At 39.3% G+C, this 13482-nt stretch overlaps 1 protein-coding gene across 7 annotated transcripts in view; it reads left to right on the forward strand.

Annotated features, from left to right (window-relative positions):
- hspg2 (heparan sulfate proteoglycan 2) overlaps positions 1-13482 on the forward strand; it is a 517600-nt gene that overhangs the window by 255315 nt on the left and 248803 nt on the right. For all 7 annotated transcript variants that reach the window (XM_051930340.1, XM_051930335.1, XM_051930339.1 and 4 more), the window contains 6 exons: positions 3263-3459; positions 4220-4367; positions 4592-4719; positions 5174-5260; positions 5378-5442; positions 10502-10560. In XM_051930340.1, coding sequence (XP_051786300.1) covers positions 3263-3459; positions 4220-4367; positions 4592-4719; positions 5174-5260; positions 5378-5442; positions 10502-10560 — 684 coding nt within the window. The remainder of the gene's footprint in view (positions 1-3262; positions 3460-4219; positions 4368-4591; positions 4720-5173; positions 5261-5377; positions 5443-10501; positions 10561-13482) is intronic.

Below are 13482 nucleotides of genomic sequence, written 5' to 3' on the forward strand. Positions count from 1 at the left end.
AGCAAATGTTATGTCCTAGTTGAAGATATTCACACTTGTGGTGATTTTTAACATTTTTTAGAGATCAGCATGTAAATGCTATATGGCAAGCAGACTCATGCATTGTTGTGCAATTTATTCTGCAACTTTTTTTCATAAAGCCAAACAGTAGTTTCGCTGTGAATTCAATTTTGCTTAAATTGTTTCTCTTATCATAACTATGAATCTTAAAATTTACAGCTTACACATGATAAACCCTTTGTTACTTTGCAGGAACAGCATTCAAATAAAAAAGGTAAAATAAATCCTTTAAAAGACGATTTTTCATTTTCCCAGGGAAATTGTATTGGCATTTTGTAACCAAAATATATATATATATATATATATATATATATATATATATATACCAAAATATATATATATATCTGTTTGTCTGTCTGGGATTTTAAATCACCTGTAGCTCGCAAACCGTTTGACCTATTGACCTGAAATTTGGTACACATATACTACGTGACGTTTACATTCCGCTTTTGTGGTGATGATTGACCTCCAAGGTTATTCCTCTTTTTATTTTTATTTTATTTTATTGTAGAATCAACTCTTGACAGCAGCCAGCAGGGCGGCTATGTGGCGCATGCGTATGGGCGCCGTTCTCATCCTTACCACCTTCACCATCACTTCCCCTACCTTTTCATATCTTAAATCATTCTTGAGGCAGATTGAAGACTTAAGTGCCAGCTTAAGTGAAAAATTAAAGAAAACGTACTAAGTATTTGCAACACAAACACTGACTTAATCAGTTTTAACACGAAAAAATGCTGATGAAAGAAGGGAAGAAGCGGGCCGCTAGGGTGGAGAAAAGAAGAGCTGCTCAGTAAGCAGCAAGTACATCAACCTCTGAGCAAATGAATGCTAAATGTACAGAGAAAGAGGATGAAAACTAGGAATACTAAGTCAAGTGTATTCACTGCAGGTTATCATGCAGTGCACTGTTATTGGTATATATATATATATACTAGGGGGCCCCGTCCCCTGCTCGCTTCGCTCGCCAACCCCTGGTCTTGGGTAACCTGAAATACATTTGAAAGAGATTACTGTCTGTCTCGGTAATCATTACATATGTATCATGTCCACAGTCACGATATCTGTAGGTCTATGTAATATATGTAAATGAGAATAGCAGTGTAAGTGTTATGTTATGCAAGTATAGAATGTCTTTGAGTTTGCGCAGATCTATGTATGAGATATATTGGAGTGTACGCCGAAGACTCTTCTGTTTGTGTTTTCCGTGAGTACATATAGTATTGTATTACTGTAATGTGATTCACATATGCTGTGGAGTCCGGATGTTTGTTGCTTCTGTACTATCTCGGATTATTGCTTACGGTGCTTTAGAAGCATGTTGTAGGCGCCTGCACCTTGTGCCTGCTTTGCTTGCGGCATTTGAGACGCGCGTTGTAGGCACTTGCGTTCATTGATTTTATCCAGGTAGCTCCGTTAGTCGAGCTGTATCATTTTGGAGCCGTGACCGTGTCTCCATTAGTTATACGTTATTTACTGTTAGTAATATGGATATTTGCACTTACTGTTAATACGTTTTCTGTGGTTGTACTGTTAGTAATGCATCACTGTAATGTGATTCACATATGCTGTGTAGTTTGGACGTGTGAGGATGCCGTATGTTTAATACGGAGCGTTCGTTTATTCTTATTACCCATCTGGTGTCGAGCCTGTGTTTTCTGTGGTTGTACTGTTAATATTGTATTACTGTAATGTGATTCACATATGTTGTGGAGTCCGGATATTTGGGGCTTTTATACCATCTTGGGTTTTTGCTTGCGGTGTTTTAGACGCGTGTGGACCATACTGTAATGTGCTTAATATTGTATTACTGTAATGTGATTCACATATGTTGTGGAGTCCGGATCTGTGTGGTTTCTGTACTATCTCGTGTTTATGCTTGCGGTGTGTTAGAAGCGCGTGGACCATGCTGTGTAGTGTGGACGTTTAGTTCAGAAGCGCGTTGTAGGCGCCTGTGCCTTTCGTACTTTCCCGCGCCTTCCGTACTCTCTTTGTGGACCTGTGGGGCCTCCGTAGCCTCTTCCGTTTGACTCTGGGGTGCAGCGCAGAATCCTCTTTTTTGTGTGGCTGTGTCGTTAGTCGTTAGCTATGGGCGCGTTGTTGCTTCATGTCTTATTCACATTAGTTGAGCTCTTTTGTTTTTGGGCCGTGACTCCTTCATTCGCGGTGGATCAGACTTCGCTTGCGGTTTATAAGACGCACGCTTTTGGCACCTGCGCACTATGTCTCATGGTCCCATCGCTGCGTACCTGCATCCATGCCTTCCGGTTTACCATTCTCGGTTAGTAATATGGATATATAATGATAGAAACACGGACCAGACATCATAAAAAGGTTTGGGGCAGCCACCTGTATAATATCCCTAGCTGCAAAGGGTTTTTTAAGTTGTTTGCAATACTGAGTACAAAACAGAACTGATTTCTTGGCGGTAAGATGGCGGCTTTAAAGGCCCATATAGGAAGTGACGTCATCGAGGGGGCCTGACCCGGAAGTGGTGTCATTGACAAGGCCAGGCCCGGTAGTGACGTCATCGAGGGGGCCGGTTCCTGGCAGGGTTTCTCGGGAACGGTCTGAAGGGAACTGAGAAAGACAATTAGTGCACCCCACCACCCTCTGGTCAGATGTGGTATTACCATTACTTAAGCCCTTCAGCTGCCTCCTACTTGCACGTGTGTGACAATATATATATATATATATATATATATATATATATATATATATATATATATATATATATATATATATATATATATTTCTTTTTAACATTGTTATTGAATTTATTAAAAACAAACAACATTCCATACAAGCAAGTCAAATTTGAATAATTGTATGCTTGGCTCGTATGGAGCTCGAGTGAATTCTCTGCATTGCTGCCTTCCATTCCTTTTCCAAAATGTTGAGTGAGAGATCCTTTCCCCAATGTACTCTGCGATCTTTAAAAGGGAGAGACTTTAAAATGTTTTTGTATATTAGAGAAATGTTAGAGAAATGCTGTCTGAGTCCTCAAGACTGATCGATATTTTTTCCGGTGTAAGGATGCAAAGACATTGTCTATGTACAGATCTCTATGTGATTTAATCCCGAATGTTTTCCAGACATTGAAAGCTGCGTACACTTGAGAGGGAGGAAAAGGTGGTTATATATATTTATATATTTTTTTAAATTATGTGTGTTACCTTTTGTTTGGTTTCTTATGCTCCAGGATAACTGGCAACACGAGAGTGGAGATGCTGTGACACGCGAAACCCTTATGATGACTTTAGTGAACCTTGATGCCATCAACATCCGCACTGTGTATGACAACAAGATGGTTAGCGTTGGTCTGAGTGACATTGCCATGGATACAACAACCTTGGAGCACACCAACCAAGGATCAGCTGATACTGTGGAGCAGTGCAGGTAGGAGCCTGCTTGGGTTACCCAATGAGCTAGAAAGGAATTCCAATAGGATTCAGAGTTAAGCGAGTGTATGATTTTTTTATCTTGGCTTTATCATGGTTCAGACATACCTCAGTGATTCTCAATATTATTTATATATAGTATAGCACCTTACATAGCAAACATTTTGGCATGCCCTTCATGAAAGCAGTTCAGAGTATTACAACAAAAGATCCCTGATGCAAGGCAACTGAAACTCATCAGTTCAAGTCCTATCAATTTAATTAAGACCTCCACCCATCTAAGCCATATAATATTAAAATGTCTAACTGTCTAATTAATTTTGTGCTGTGCCTATTTACTGTGACATGTGTCATATGGTTGATAGGAGGATACCATCCATCCATCCATTATCCAACCTGCTATATCCTAACTACAGGGTCACGGGGGTCTGCTGGAGCCAATCCCAGCCAACACAGTGCGCAAGGCAGGAAACAAAACCCAGGCAGGGCGCCAGCCCACCACAGATATGAGGATACTTTAAAACAAATCCTCATATGTGTTGTTACTTTTAGTTGAACATTGCTGTCCATGTTTCCTTTATAATGGATTAAATCTGCTGCTACACATTAGGTTTGCCTGGTAGTTTTAATTTCTTTTTCAGCAAAACTCAATTTCCTGACCCAGTGATTGCTGCCATTTAAGTTCAGTACAGTAAGTGCTCATTGTTAAACAATGCTCAACATTTCTCTTCTAAATGATAACTTTTCCTTCTTTTCAGGTGTCCTCCTGGCTACACAGGCCTGTCCTGTGAGAGCTGTGCTCCAGGCTTTGAACGCATTAAAGAGGGTCCTTATCTAGGCACCTGTGCGGGTTGTCACTGCAATGGCCATGCCAGCACCTGTGATCCTGTCAGTGGCTACTGTCTGGTAAGGGAGACTTTTAGCAATATGTCATTCATGAATAGAAGATATGAGGACTGGTGGCATCCTAGTCAGAAAAATTATTGAACACAGACTGATCAAAGCAGCATGAAGTACACTGCTTCACGAAATCTGCAAATCTGTACACATCACATTGTATTTCATATACAGTAGAATAATCTTTTGGTAAGGCATGATGAGATTTCAAAGTATTTCATTTTTGTTTGCAGAGCTGCCAGCATAACACAGAAGGCCCACAGTGCAACAAATGCAAACCAGGATTCTTTGGAGATCCTCGGCGAGGACACGCTGATGACTGCAAGCCCTGCCCATGTCCTTATACTGAAACGTCAAGAAGGTCTGATTTGCTTTTTCCTTTTGCCATTACTGTAAATAGATATGAGAATGTTGATTAGTGTTGTTTGTAGTTGTTATCACTTCAGCACTAACAACTCTTACACAGCACATATTAATATCTTATATATTGTATAAACGTCTACGCGTGGAAGTTTGTGTGTCTGTCCGGCCCCTAAAAAGGGGAAATCTAACATATACTGACCATTCAGATTAAGTATTAGAATTCTTGTAATAGTTTTTCTATGGCATACTAGTGAAACTTGCATTTTTTAATTATAATGTTACAATCTGCTAACATCTATATTTAAGCTTATGTTTATAAAGTTATTTATGAAGTACATGCCACGATACATTCTAGATGTCCTTTTGGTGCATTACTGAACTGACCATTTTGTTTTATGTATAACATTGGAAGGTAGGCTTGCTCTTTTTACATTTTTATTAAATATTTACAGATTCTCCAATACTTGCTTCTTGGATACTGATGGTCAAGCAACGTGTGATGCATGTGCTACTGGTTACACAGGACGGCGCTGTGAAAAGTAAGTAATATGAGAAAGAAAGAATCAATTACAGCTCTGTGCATTTTCTGGAGTATACTTAACAATAATATCTTAGAAGAGACCGTGGAAAAAAAAAATTCATTTGTTCTTCTTTAGATGTGCTGCTGGTTATCAGGGGAATCCCTTACAGCCAGGTGGCAAATGTTTTGCTGTTAATGGAGGTGAGTCATTCTTTTGTATTGTATTTCCTGTAGGCTGACATATGGTGGGCTGCAACAAGGATGTAGAGCTCTCTTTCCAAAGCGTCCAACAGTTAAAAAAGAGGTGACTAAGACCAGTAATTAAGGCAAGCTGGGCACTTACTCCTTATTCTGTGTCCCCACTGTGTGGGGTGCCAGTAGGGCATAGGCAGCCCAAGGACAGTGCTCTTAAGACAGGCCAACATTAACAATGGCTTTTTTGTTTTGCATAACTTTCATGATTGCAGCCATTAAGCTGAGATAGCCATATGAAAAAGTGGCTGCCCAGGTCTATTGTAACTCACATTGTTCTATAATTATAGGTTGGTGGCAGAACTGGCATTCCAGCCACTTTATCAAAACCTTACACTGTTCCACACCATTTGAACTAGTGTGGTGCTGAGGTGTCACCAATGACACGACTGTGCTCAGGTCCTAATTTGGGATCCTGAGATGGTTTGTCATGTGGTGGGTACAGCACAGTGCTGTATCAGTGCATGCTCCATCCACATCCAAGACATTATACTAGCATTTTACTAAAATGCATCAATAACTCATCAACACACAGTACCTGTGACAACGTATCCTTCATGTTTACCATTCATCCATTGATGTCTTTGGATGCCAATTGTATAATCTGATGTTACAGAAAGGCTTTTCGCTTGCAACAGGTTATGTTTATTGTGAACACTTGCAGCGTACTCTCTGCACACGCAAGAGCCCTTTATAGGTTGTGAAATGAATGACCTTGACACCACAAAGAGATTTGGGGCAGCCTCCCCATATACTTGAAGTCTGGCTGAAAAAATGGTAAAAGTAGTAATTGACAGTCTTTACAGACAAGAGTCCTACACTGAGCTGACAAACAGGAGGATTATGGTGGTTGTTAGGGTCGGCCAGGGGAAGTGACTTCATCGGACCCAGAACTGGAATTGATGTCATCTGAGTCGGAAGTGGAGTCCTCGGGCCCGAAAGCGGAAATGGCATCCTCGTTTCCAGGCAGAGTTTCCTGTTTTTGGTCTGCAGGGCCCTTTAGCTGCCTCCCATGAGCATGTGTGTGACACAATCTAATATGTTTTTTAGGAGTCTTTTCAACTGTAGATGATTCATAGTAATCAGAAGCTTGCTCTCTGGTTAACAAGAACACTACTGGTCTTTGTAGTTCAAAATCACTGCACTTACATTGAGCACCACCTTCATGAAGCACTGGATTGGTTTAGAAATGCGACACTGAGTGGCTGTCTAATTGTTCCCACCCAGTTTTAAGTAAAATTCACACATGATTGTCTCCAGACGTATACATTATATTATGTGTCTGGCTTCAGCAAAACTAGTTGCGTTAAATGGACATTTACTGATGGTGTTAAATTGATAATTGTGTTGAACTGGCAGGAGATACAACTGAATGTCAGTTGGTTCAAAAATTCAGTGAATTCTATTTAAGACTTGAGACTCTAGTTTTTGCTTCAGAAGTTAGTCAGCAAAAGAACAGACTCAGAAATGGTGTCAGGAGTTTGCCCTTCCTTGGCCAGAAAGTTGACAGAAAGGTAAATTAAAAACAAACAGAGCTCAGCTCCAGACAGAATATGGGTGTGTCTGCTTCACTCCTGTGCAGAATAGCTCTCTTCAATATTCCATTCCATGTCTGAGATATTTTTTGGATTTGCAGCAAGTGTGTAGCCTATGGAAACAGGCAAAAAATAGATATTTCAAAGCATTAAGAGACTTCAAACTGGTGGATGTAATGAGAGGTTAATTAAAAAAACAACTACTTAACAAAACCCAAGTCAATCTTCTCCAGCACCATTATACAAACAGAGCAAAGAGGGGAGTGGAGGACACCACAGCAACACTTCTGAATTTACTGTTTGAGCATTTAGAAGGATCACAAAACCATGCAAGATTGCCTTTTATTGATTTCTCTTCAGTTTTTAATACAATCCAGGCCCACATTTTAGTTGATAAACGTATTCTGTTTGGACCCTAACTTGGTGGCATGGATTATGGACTTTTTAACACTAGAATTCCTGAAGCCTACGAAAAAACTCATAATCCCGGCCCACCTTAAATTCCTTCACACCTCTCCATCAGCATCTTTTGTTTTGTAAATGTGTCGATCAGCACAAGCAGCAAGCAGCCTGCTGTCTCATCCCCTGCCTTGACGGAGCTCAACTCTCCCAGCTCAAGCCAAGGCTCCTTATCTGCGTGTGAGGTGAGGTGGTTGGAGTTGTAGAGGGTAAATAATACAGTATATCGTTATTTGGAATACATGCATTTCATGTGTGTTCAGTGTCTACAAAGATCTGGGTAAGTGTAGGATAAAAGGAAATGCGAGAAATGCAAGAAATGCTGAACACATACGTAAAGCAGAAGCTTTTTCAATGTTATACTAATAATGACATGAAGTGTATAATGTGTGATGACTTTAGTCCAAATATTAGCACTAGAATTACCAGAGCCAACGAAAAAAACTTGCAAATCCGGCCCACCTTAAATCCCTTTGCACCTCTTTGTCAGCCTCTTTTGTCTTCTAAATGTGTCGATAAGCCCAAGCAGCAAGCAGCCTGCTATACCATTCCCCCCCATCACCACCACCTCAGAACTGGCAAGAAGTTCTCCCAGTTCCTTCCTTGAGTGATTATCTGGGAGTGAGCTACCCAGAATTGTAAGGGGAAATAATTTGATGTGTGTTTTGTGTCTACAACAATCTATGTAAACACATCGTTAAAATACAAAACTTTTTCAGGTTATAGTAATAAATGACAAAATATACACATGAACTGTATAATGTGTGAAGGCTGATGGCCAAATATCAAATAAACACTTTCACAAAAGGTGCAAGTAAAATACAACAGCTTTCATGGTGTAGCAGTAAGATCCACTGACTTATAATCTGGAGGTCGTGAGTTCAAAGCCAGCTTCCTGGCAAATTTACCGTTTTGAGTAGTGAGCTGCTCTTATTGTTAATATTATACAATAAAAACATACATTTGATTTGTGTCTGTAACAGCCGTTGCAAGCTTATAGTACTTGTAAAAGTTAGCGTTTTTTATTTTACTTTTAATCTCTCAGTCATGATCACGGTACAACACCCACCGCCCCAGATCTGATGCTATTACTTTTTATCTGAAACTGGGAGTAACTGTAGATGTGAGTGGTGTTTTGAGACAATGGAATTGGAAATTCTCTGATCTGGAGGGATAAAAGCTAACACACAAACGCTGGTGAATCTGCCTTCTTCGTATCTCACCGTCACTTGAATTTTTTTTTATTCAGTTTTATTGAGTGTTCCTGCTCACGCTGAATTAGTATGCACCTTATGGACCATGATGTCAAAGCCGCACTGACAAAAAACAGAGACACAGGTATATATGATATTTGGAATAACTCATTTTATGACTTGTATGGTACATTTCGGAAAACATTATGGCGCTGATGCAACATTAGTCATATTATTTATATTCATCCGCACGCTTTCTTGTGCTTGTAATCAGTGACCGTGTTCTTTTATTTTTCGATCTTGCCAGTGTCCACTTTTGGGTGCAAAGTACTGTTTCTTTTGTACTCCAGGACATGCAGAGGAAAGAATAGTACAGTGAGGTCAGTTCCACGCTATATGCAATCATCAGATTCAAATGTTAACAGTTCCCACACAACCAAGGGCCATCCTTTCTACATTTACGACATGTGTGCCTGTTGCAATGCACACACTTCTCTCTGTGCTGTGCTACTATTACACTGAAGGGGCTGGGGAAGCGGCAGTTTTGGAACAGAAGCTTGTCGATGTTGCACCCTCTTTTGCTTTTCTTGTAAGAAGTGATGACAAAGCTCCTCTGCAAGGTGGGCCATGAATACTCTTCTTTTCTCAGTGGCCCCCGTGCATGCCTTGCACAGTACATGTGCGTTGATCACCGCCAAGTCAAGTTTGTTGTAGCACAAGCAACCGGCCACCTGCATGCTCCTGCCGCACTGAATAAGCTCACGCCTTCTGGTGCACGATGTCAATGCAGCACTGGAATAAAAGAAAGAGACAAATATATGTGACATTTTGAAGAAATCATTTTATGACCTGAATAATACCAATCAGAAAACATTGTCGCACTAATGCAATATTATTTGAAAACGAACAGCGTCAGATCAGCTGTAAATGAATGGTATTTCTAAAAGTTAGCTTTTTTTCATTCTTATTCTCTCAGTCATGTTCACACTCTCCCTCGCCCCCAATTCTGATCTGACTCTAACTAACAGCACCAGTATAAATTCACACCCGATCTGATGCTGTTCGTTTTCTGTTGGGCTGGATTTACGAGTTTTTTCGTTGGCTCTGGTAATTCTAGTGTTAAATATACACGTGTGCTTTTATTCACGAATATAACCAAAGAATAAAAAAAGCATTTGATTTAAATGTTTCTGTCAAAGAGTTAAAAACTCAAGCTCAAATGTCAATTGACAGGGAGTTTACACATATTCTTGAATGAGGTAAGAAGTCCAGAGGTGAGAACTGCTGCATTATAACCCAAAGGTGTCAGGTTCGAGACTGGGCGTGCCATGTTTTGAGTAGTGAGCTGCTATTATTATTATTATTTCTACAATATAATAAAAACATACATTTGATTTGAGTCTGTAACACCCGGTGTAAATTTTGGCTACTTGTAAAACTTAGCACTTGTTTTTTTATTATTCAGTTTTATTCTCAAGACCAAGTGTGATGCCCTGAGATTAGTTTTAAATGATATGCTCATCTTTATGTTTTCAAACGTACCTGTTTTATTATAGTATAGCAGGGAGAAAGAGCCTATGCACATGGTACTGCAGAAATGCAGAATGTAAACGGTGCATATAAAAATGAGTTGAGGGCTCCAGGGTGACTGCTGCTTACCATTTGGATTACATATGCGACATGACCTGAACTGTCCTATAGGTCTCACTAAGTAAAGCACCAAGCATTGCTGTCACATTCCTGTCTCTCAGCTTTGCCCACATCAGACTCACTATTGTGTAGTTAGTACTGATTCTTTTATTTTGTCTTATTTTCTAACAGATACTAGATGTGATGTTCGAGGAACTGCAGCAGCATCTTCCAGAAACTGCGTTTGTAAGGTGAGCCTTGTATATGTGCTGGGAACTTCATGCTCAGAAACAGGCTTGTGGTTCATCTGCTTTTGAGTAACAGACTTCATTCTGTTGTCCATGGAATGTAAGGGTGTCACAGTGAATTACTAGCTCTGGTTCTTCAAAAAATTCCATACTTGTTTTAAACTATTGTGTATTATTTTTATATTACTGAAAAAAACATGGAGTGCCACCTATTGGCAGATTCACATAACAGGATGCACTGCATCCGTGCCATTTGTTTGATTCTTATCATTTTGAAGATATCAAGGCATTACTTTTGTATTGACAATAGAGAACCACATAGTCTACACCAGCAGTTTTCCTGTTCTTACTTCTGACTCCACAATATTTGCTTCTCCTCGAGTTCGAAAGAAATCAGTGAAGTTTTCACAAATATTGCCAAACTTGGCAAAATGCATTGAAGTCAATGGGGAAGGACAAACTGAGCTAGATTTGACTGGATTAAAATGGTGCAATCATCTTTAAAGTGTCCCTGAGGGCTAGGGAAATGTCTGCCAACTATACTGGATCAATTATTGATGCCAAAAAGGTGACCTGAACTGTGCGTCAGCAGTGCATACCACTGCACTGTGTGAGATCAAAGAAGAAAGTACATAGTCTAAGATGCACAAAGATATCATTTGTCAAAACAAAGCAGAAATGCCGAAATCATAATCAAAAGTCAAAAAGAATATGTAGGATTTTTAAAGACAGAAAATTCAAAGTGGCGTGTCATGATTAAAACTCCTGGCTTGTTCTGTTTTTTGAAGTCACTCTCACAGCTCTTCAAACTGTCTGTGCTGATGCTTTGCACTTTTTCTTCTATCGAAAAGAATGAAACGTCTAGTAAATAGTAATTAATTTTTTTGTTATTAGTATTATTTCATAGCATCTGCTGTGTTCTGGCTCCTTCAAGGTTTGTTTTTTATCTCCATGTGGCTAATTATACATGCATAGGGCATGTACCTCCTCTTATACTGATGTGGAACTCGAAGATCGACCTGTGCATTTGGCTAAAAGCAGAGATAATTTGTTATTTATGCTGTATGTGTTTCATAAAAATAAAATTTTGAGAACCTACATTATTTACTTATCTGTTCAACCACTAAATAAGTCCCGCAGACTATGTAATACAAATGATCAGCATTAGATAGCAAAGATAGCGGATCTTCTATTTATTAATCTTTCTGGCAGGAAGAAGCGAGTCCATGTGGGTGGGTACTGGAAGTGATGTCAGTGGTGGTATAATCTTCAATCTTCTGGTCTGCAAAGGGAGGGCGAGAAAAGACATTAGCACACAGCGCCAACCTCTGGAGCAGCAGAAAACGACCACCACTAGAGCCCTTACAATGTCCAATATGCATACATATGTGACACATTTAAAGATCCACATTTATAGCTCCCCAGAGGAACTAAAGAATGATACAGGCCATTGCTGCTATTTGTAGAGTATACAGTAGATTGTAAAATATATTACTGGAAAATATTTTATATTATTCTATGATGATTTAACATAATTAATTTGCTTTGCAAAATACATACATATAAATTATATGTGTTAAGATATTTCTTCCATTGAAGTTTTTTACTTTTATGTGGCTTAAACTAAGATCCAGAATATTTACTGTGCAATGCAAAATGTAATACATTTCAAATAATATTTTATAAATTGTGTGAATGGAAATATAGTCATGATTTTATTTTATCTAATGCACATTTCATGGAAAATATGAGTTAGCCAAATGTATTTCCCAGTATTCTGTATTCAATGACAGTTTGTACGTTTTCTGCCTCTCCAGTTTTCTGAGGTCCTCTGGTTCCCTCCAAAACATCAAAGCCATTCCAGTTGATCTGTTACTGTAAACTGTCTCAGTGATGGCAATTCTTGAATAACAGGCTTCCCTTTCAGTTTTTTTTATTTGTGGGTGATGCTACCACAATAGGCTTCATCTCCATGTGACCCTATAATAGAGCATGTGAAATCTGAAAATGGTTAGGTTGAGTGGATATATTAATGTCTGTAATTAGAGTTTTTCAGCAGTGGTAATGTTCTGTCATATACAGTACACTGCTCTTCGTGACAATCACAGACTTCAAGCAGTCATTTCATGCAAGGGATACACAACAGAGTAGTAAATATGACTACTTTAATATACTCACCATCGCTATGTCCTAAACTTTAAGTGGTCCTGAAATGGGTAGACTGGGTATAAGATATATATATATATATATATATATATATATATATATATATATATATATGGTTGAAATAGTTTACTGTCAAATAAATGCAAAGAGTATGTTAGCAGATTGCTGGCCAACCACAAGCGTTACCTGGTAGGTAACCACCCATACAATCAGATTGTGACACAGACTACGAATGCTGTGAATGTAATTACCCCGATCTACATGCTGTCAAATAAACGAACCACACGCCGTGGCACAACGTTAGGGGCATCGCCGCTGACGTCCGAGGTTCGATTCCCGAGAGGGAGTGCAGTGGAGTGTGTACACCTGATGAGCCCAGAATGAGGGCGAAACACGTGTCGTGTACTCTTTGCATTTATTTGACAGTAAACTATTTCAACCATTCTATGATCTGCTCCTCACAAACTGAGGGCACCGTGGCGGATGTTAGCAGATTGCTGGCCAACCACAAGCGTTACCTGGTAGGTAACCACCCATACAATCAGATTGTGACACAGACTATGAATGCCGTGAATGTAATTACCCCGATCTACATGCTGTCAAATAAACGAACCACACGCCGTGGTGCAATATATATATATATATATATATATAAAATAAAAGGTGGCCGCATTTGCTAAGATTTTAAGAAGTGTTTTTTGAATATTGATTGATGAAAAGCGCCCACGCTTTTATTTTACGAGTGATGTATGAGCCTTA

The sequence above is a fragment of the Erpetoichthys calabaricus genome, chromosome 8 (assembly GCF_900747795.2).
Source record: "Erpetoichthys calabaricus chromosome 8, fErpCal1.3, whole genome shotgun sequence".
Lineage (NCBI taxonomy): Eukaryota > Metazoa > Chordata > Cladistia > Polypteriformes > Polypteridae > Erpetoichthys > Erpetoichthys calabaricus.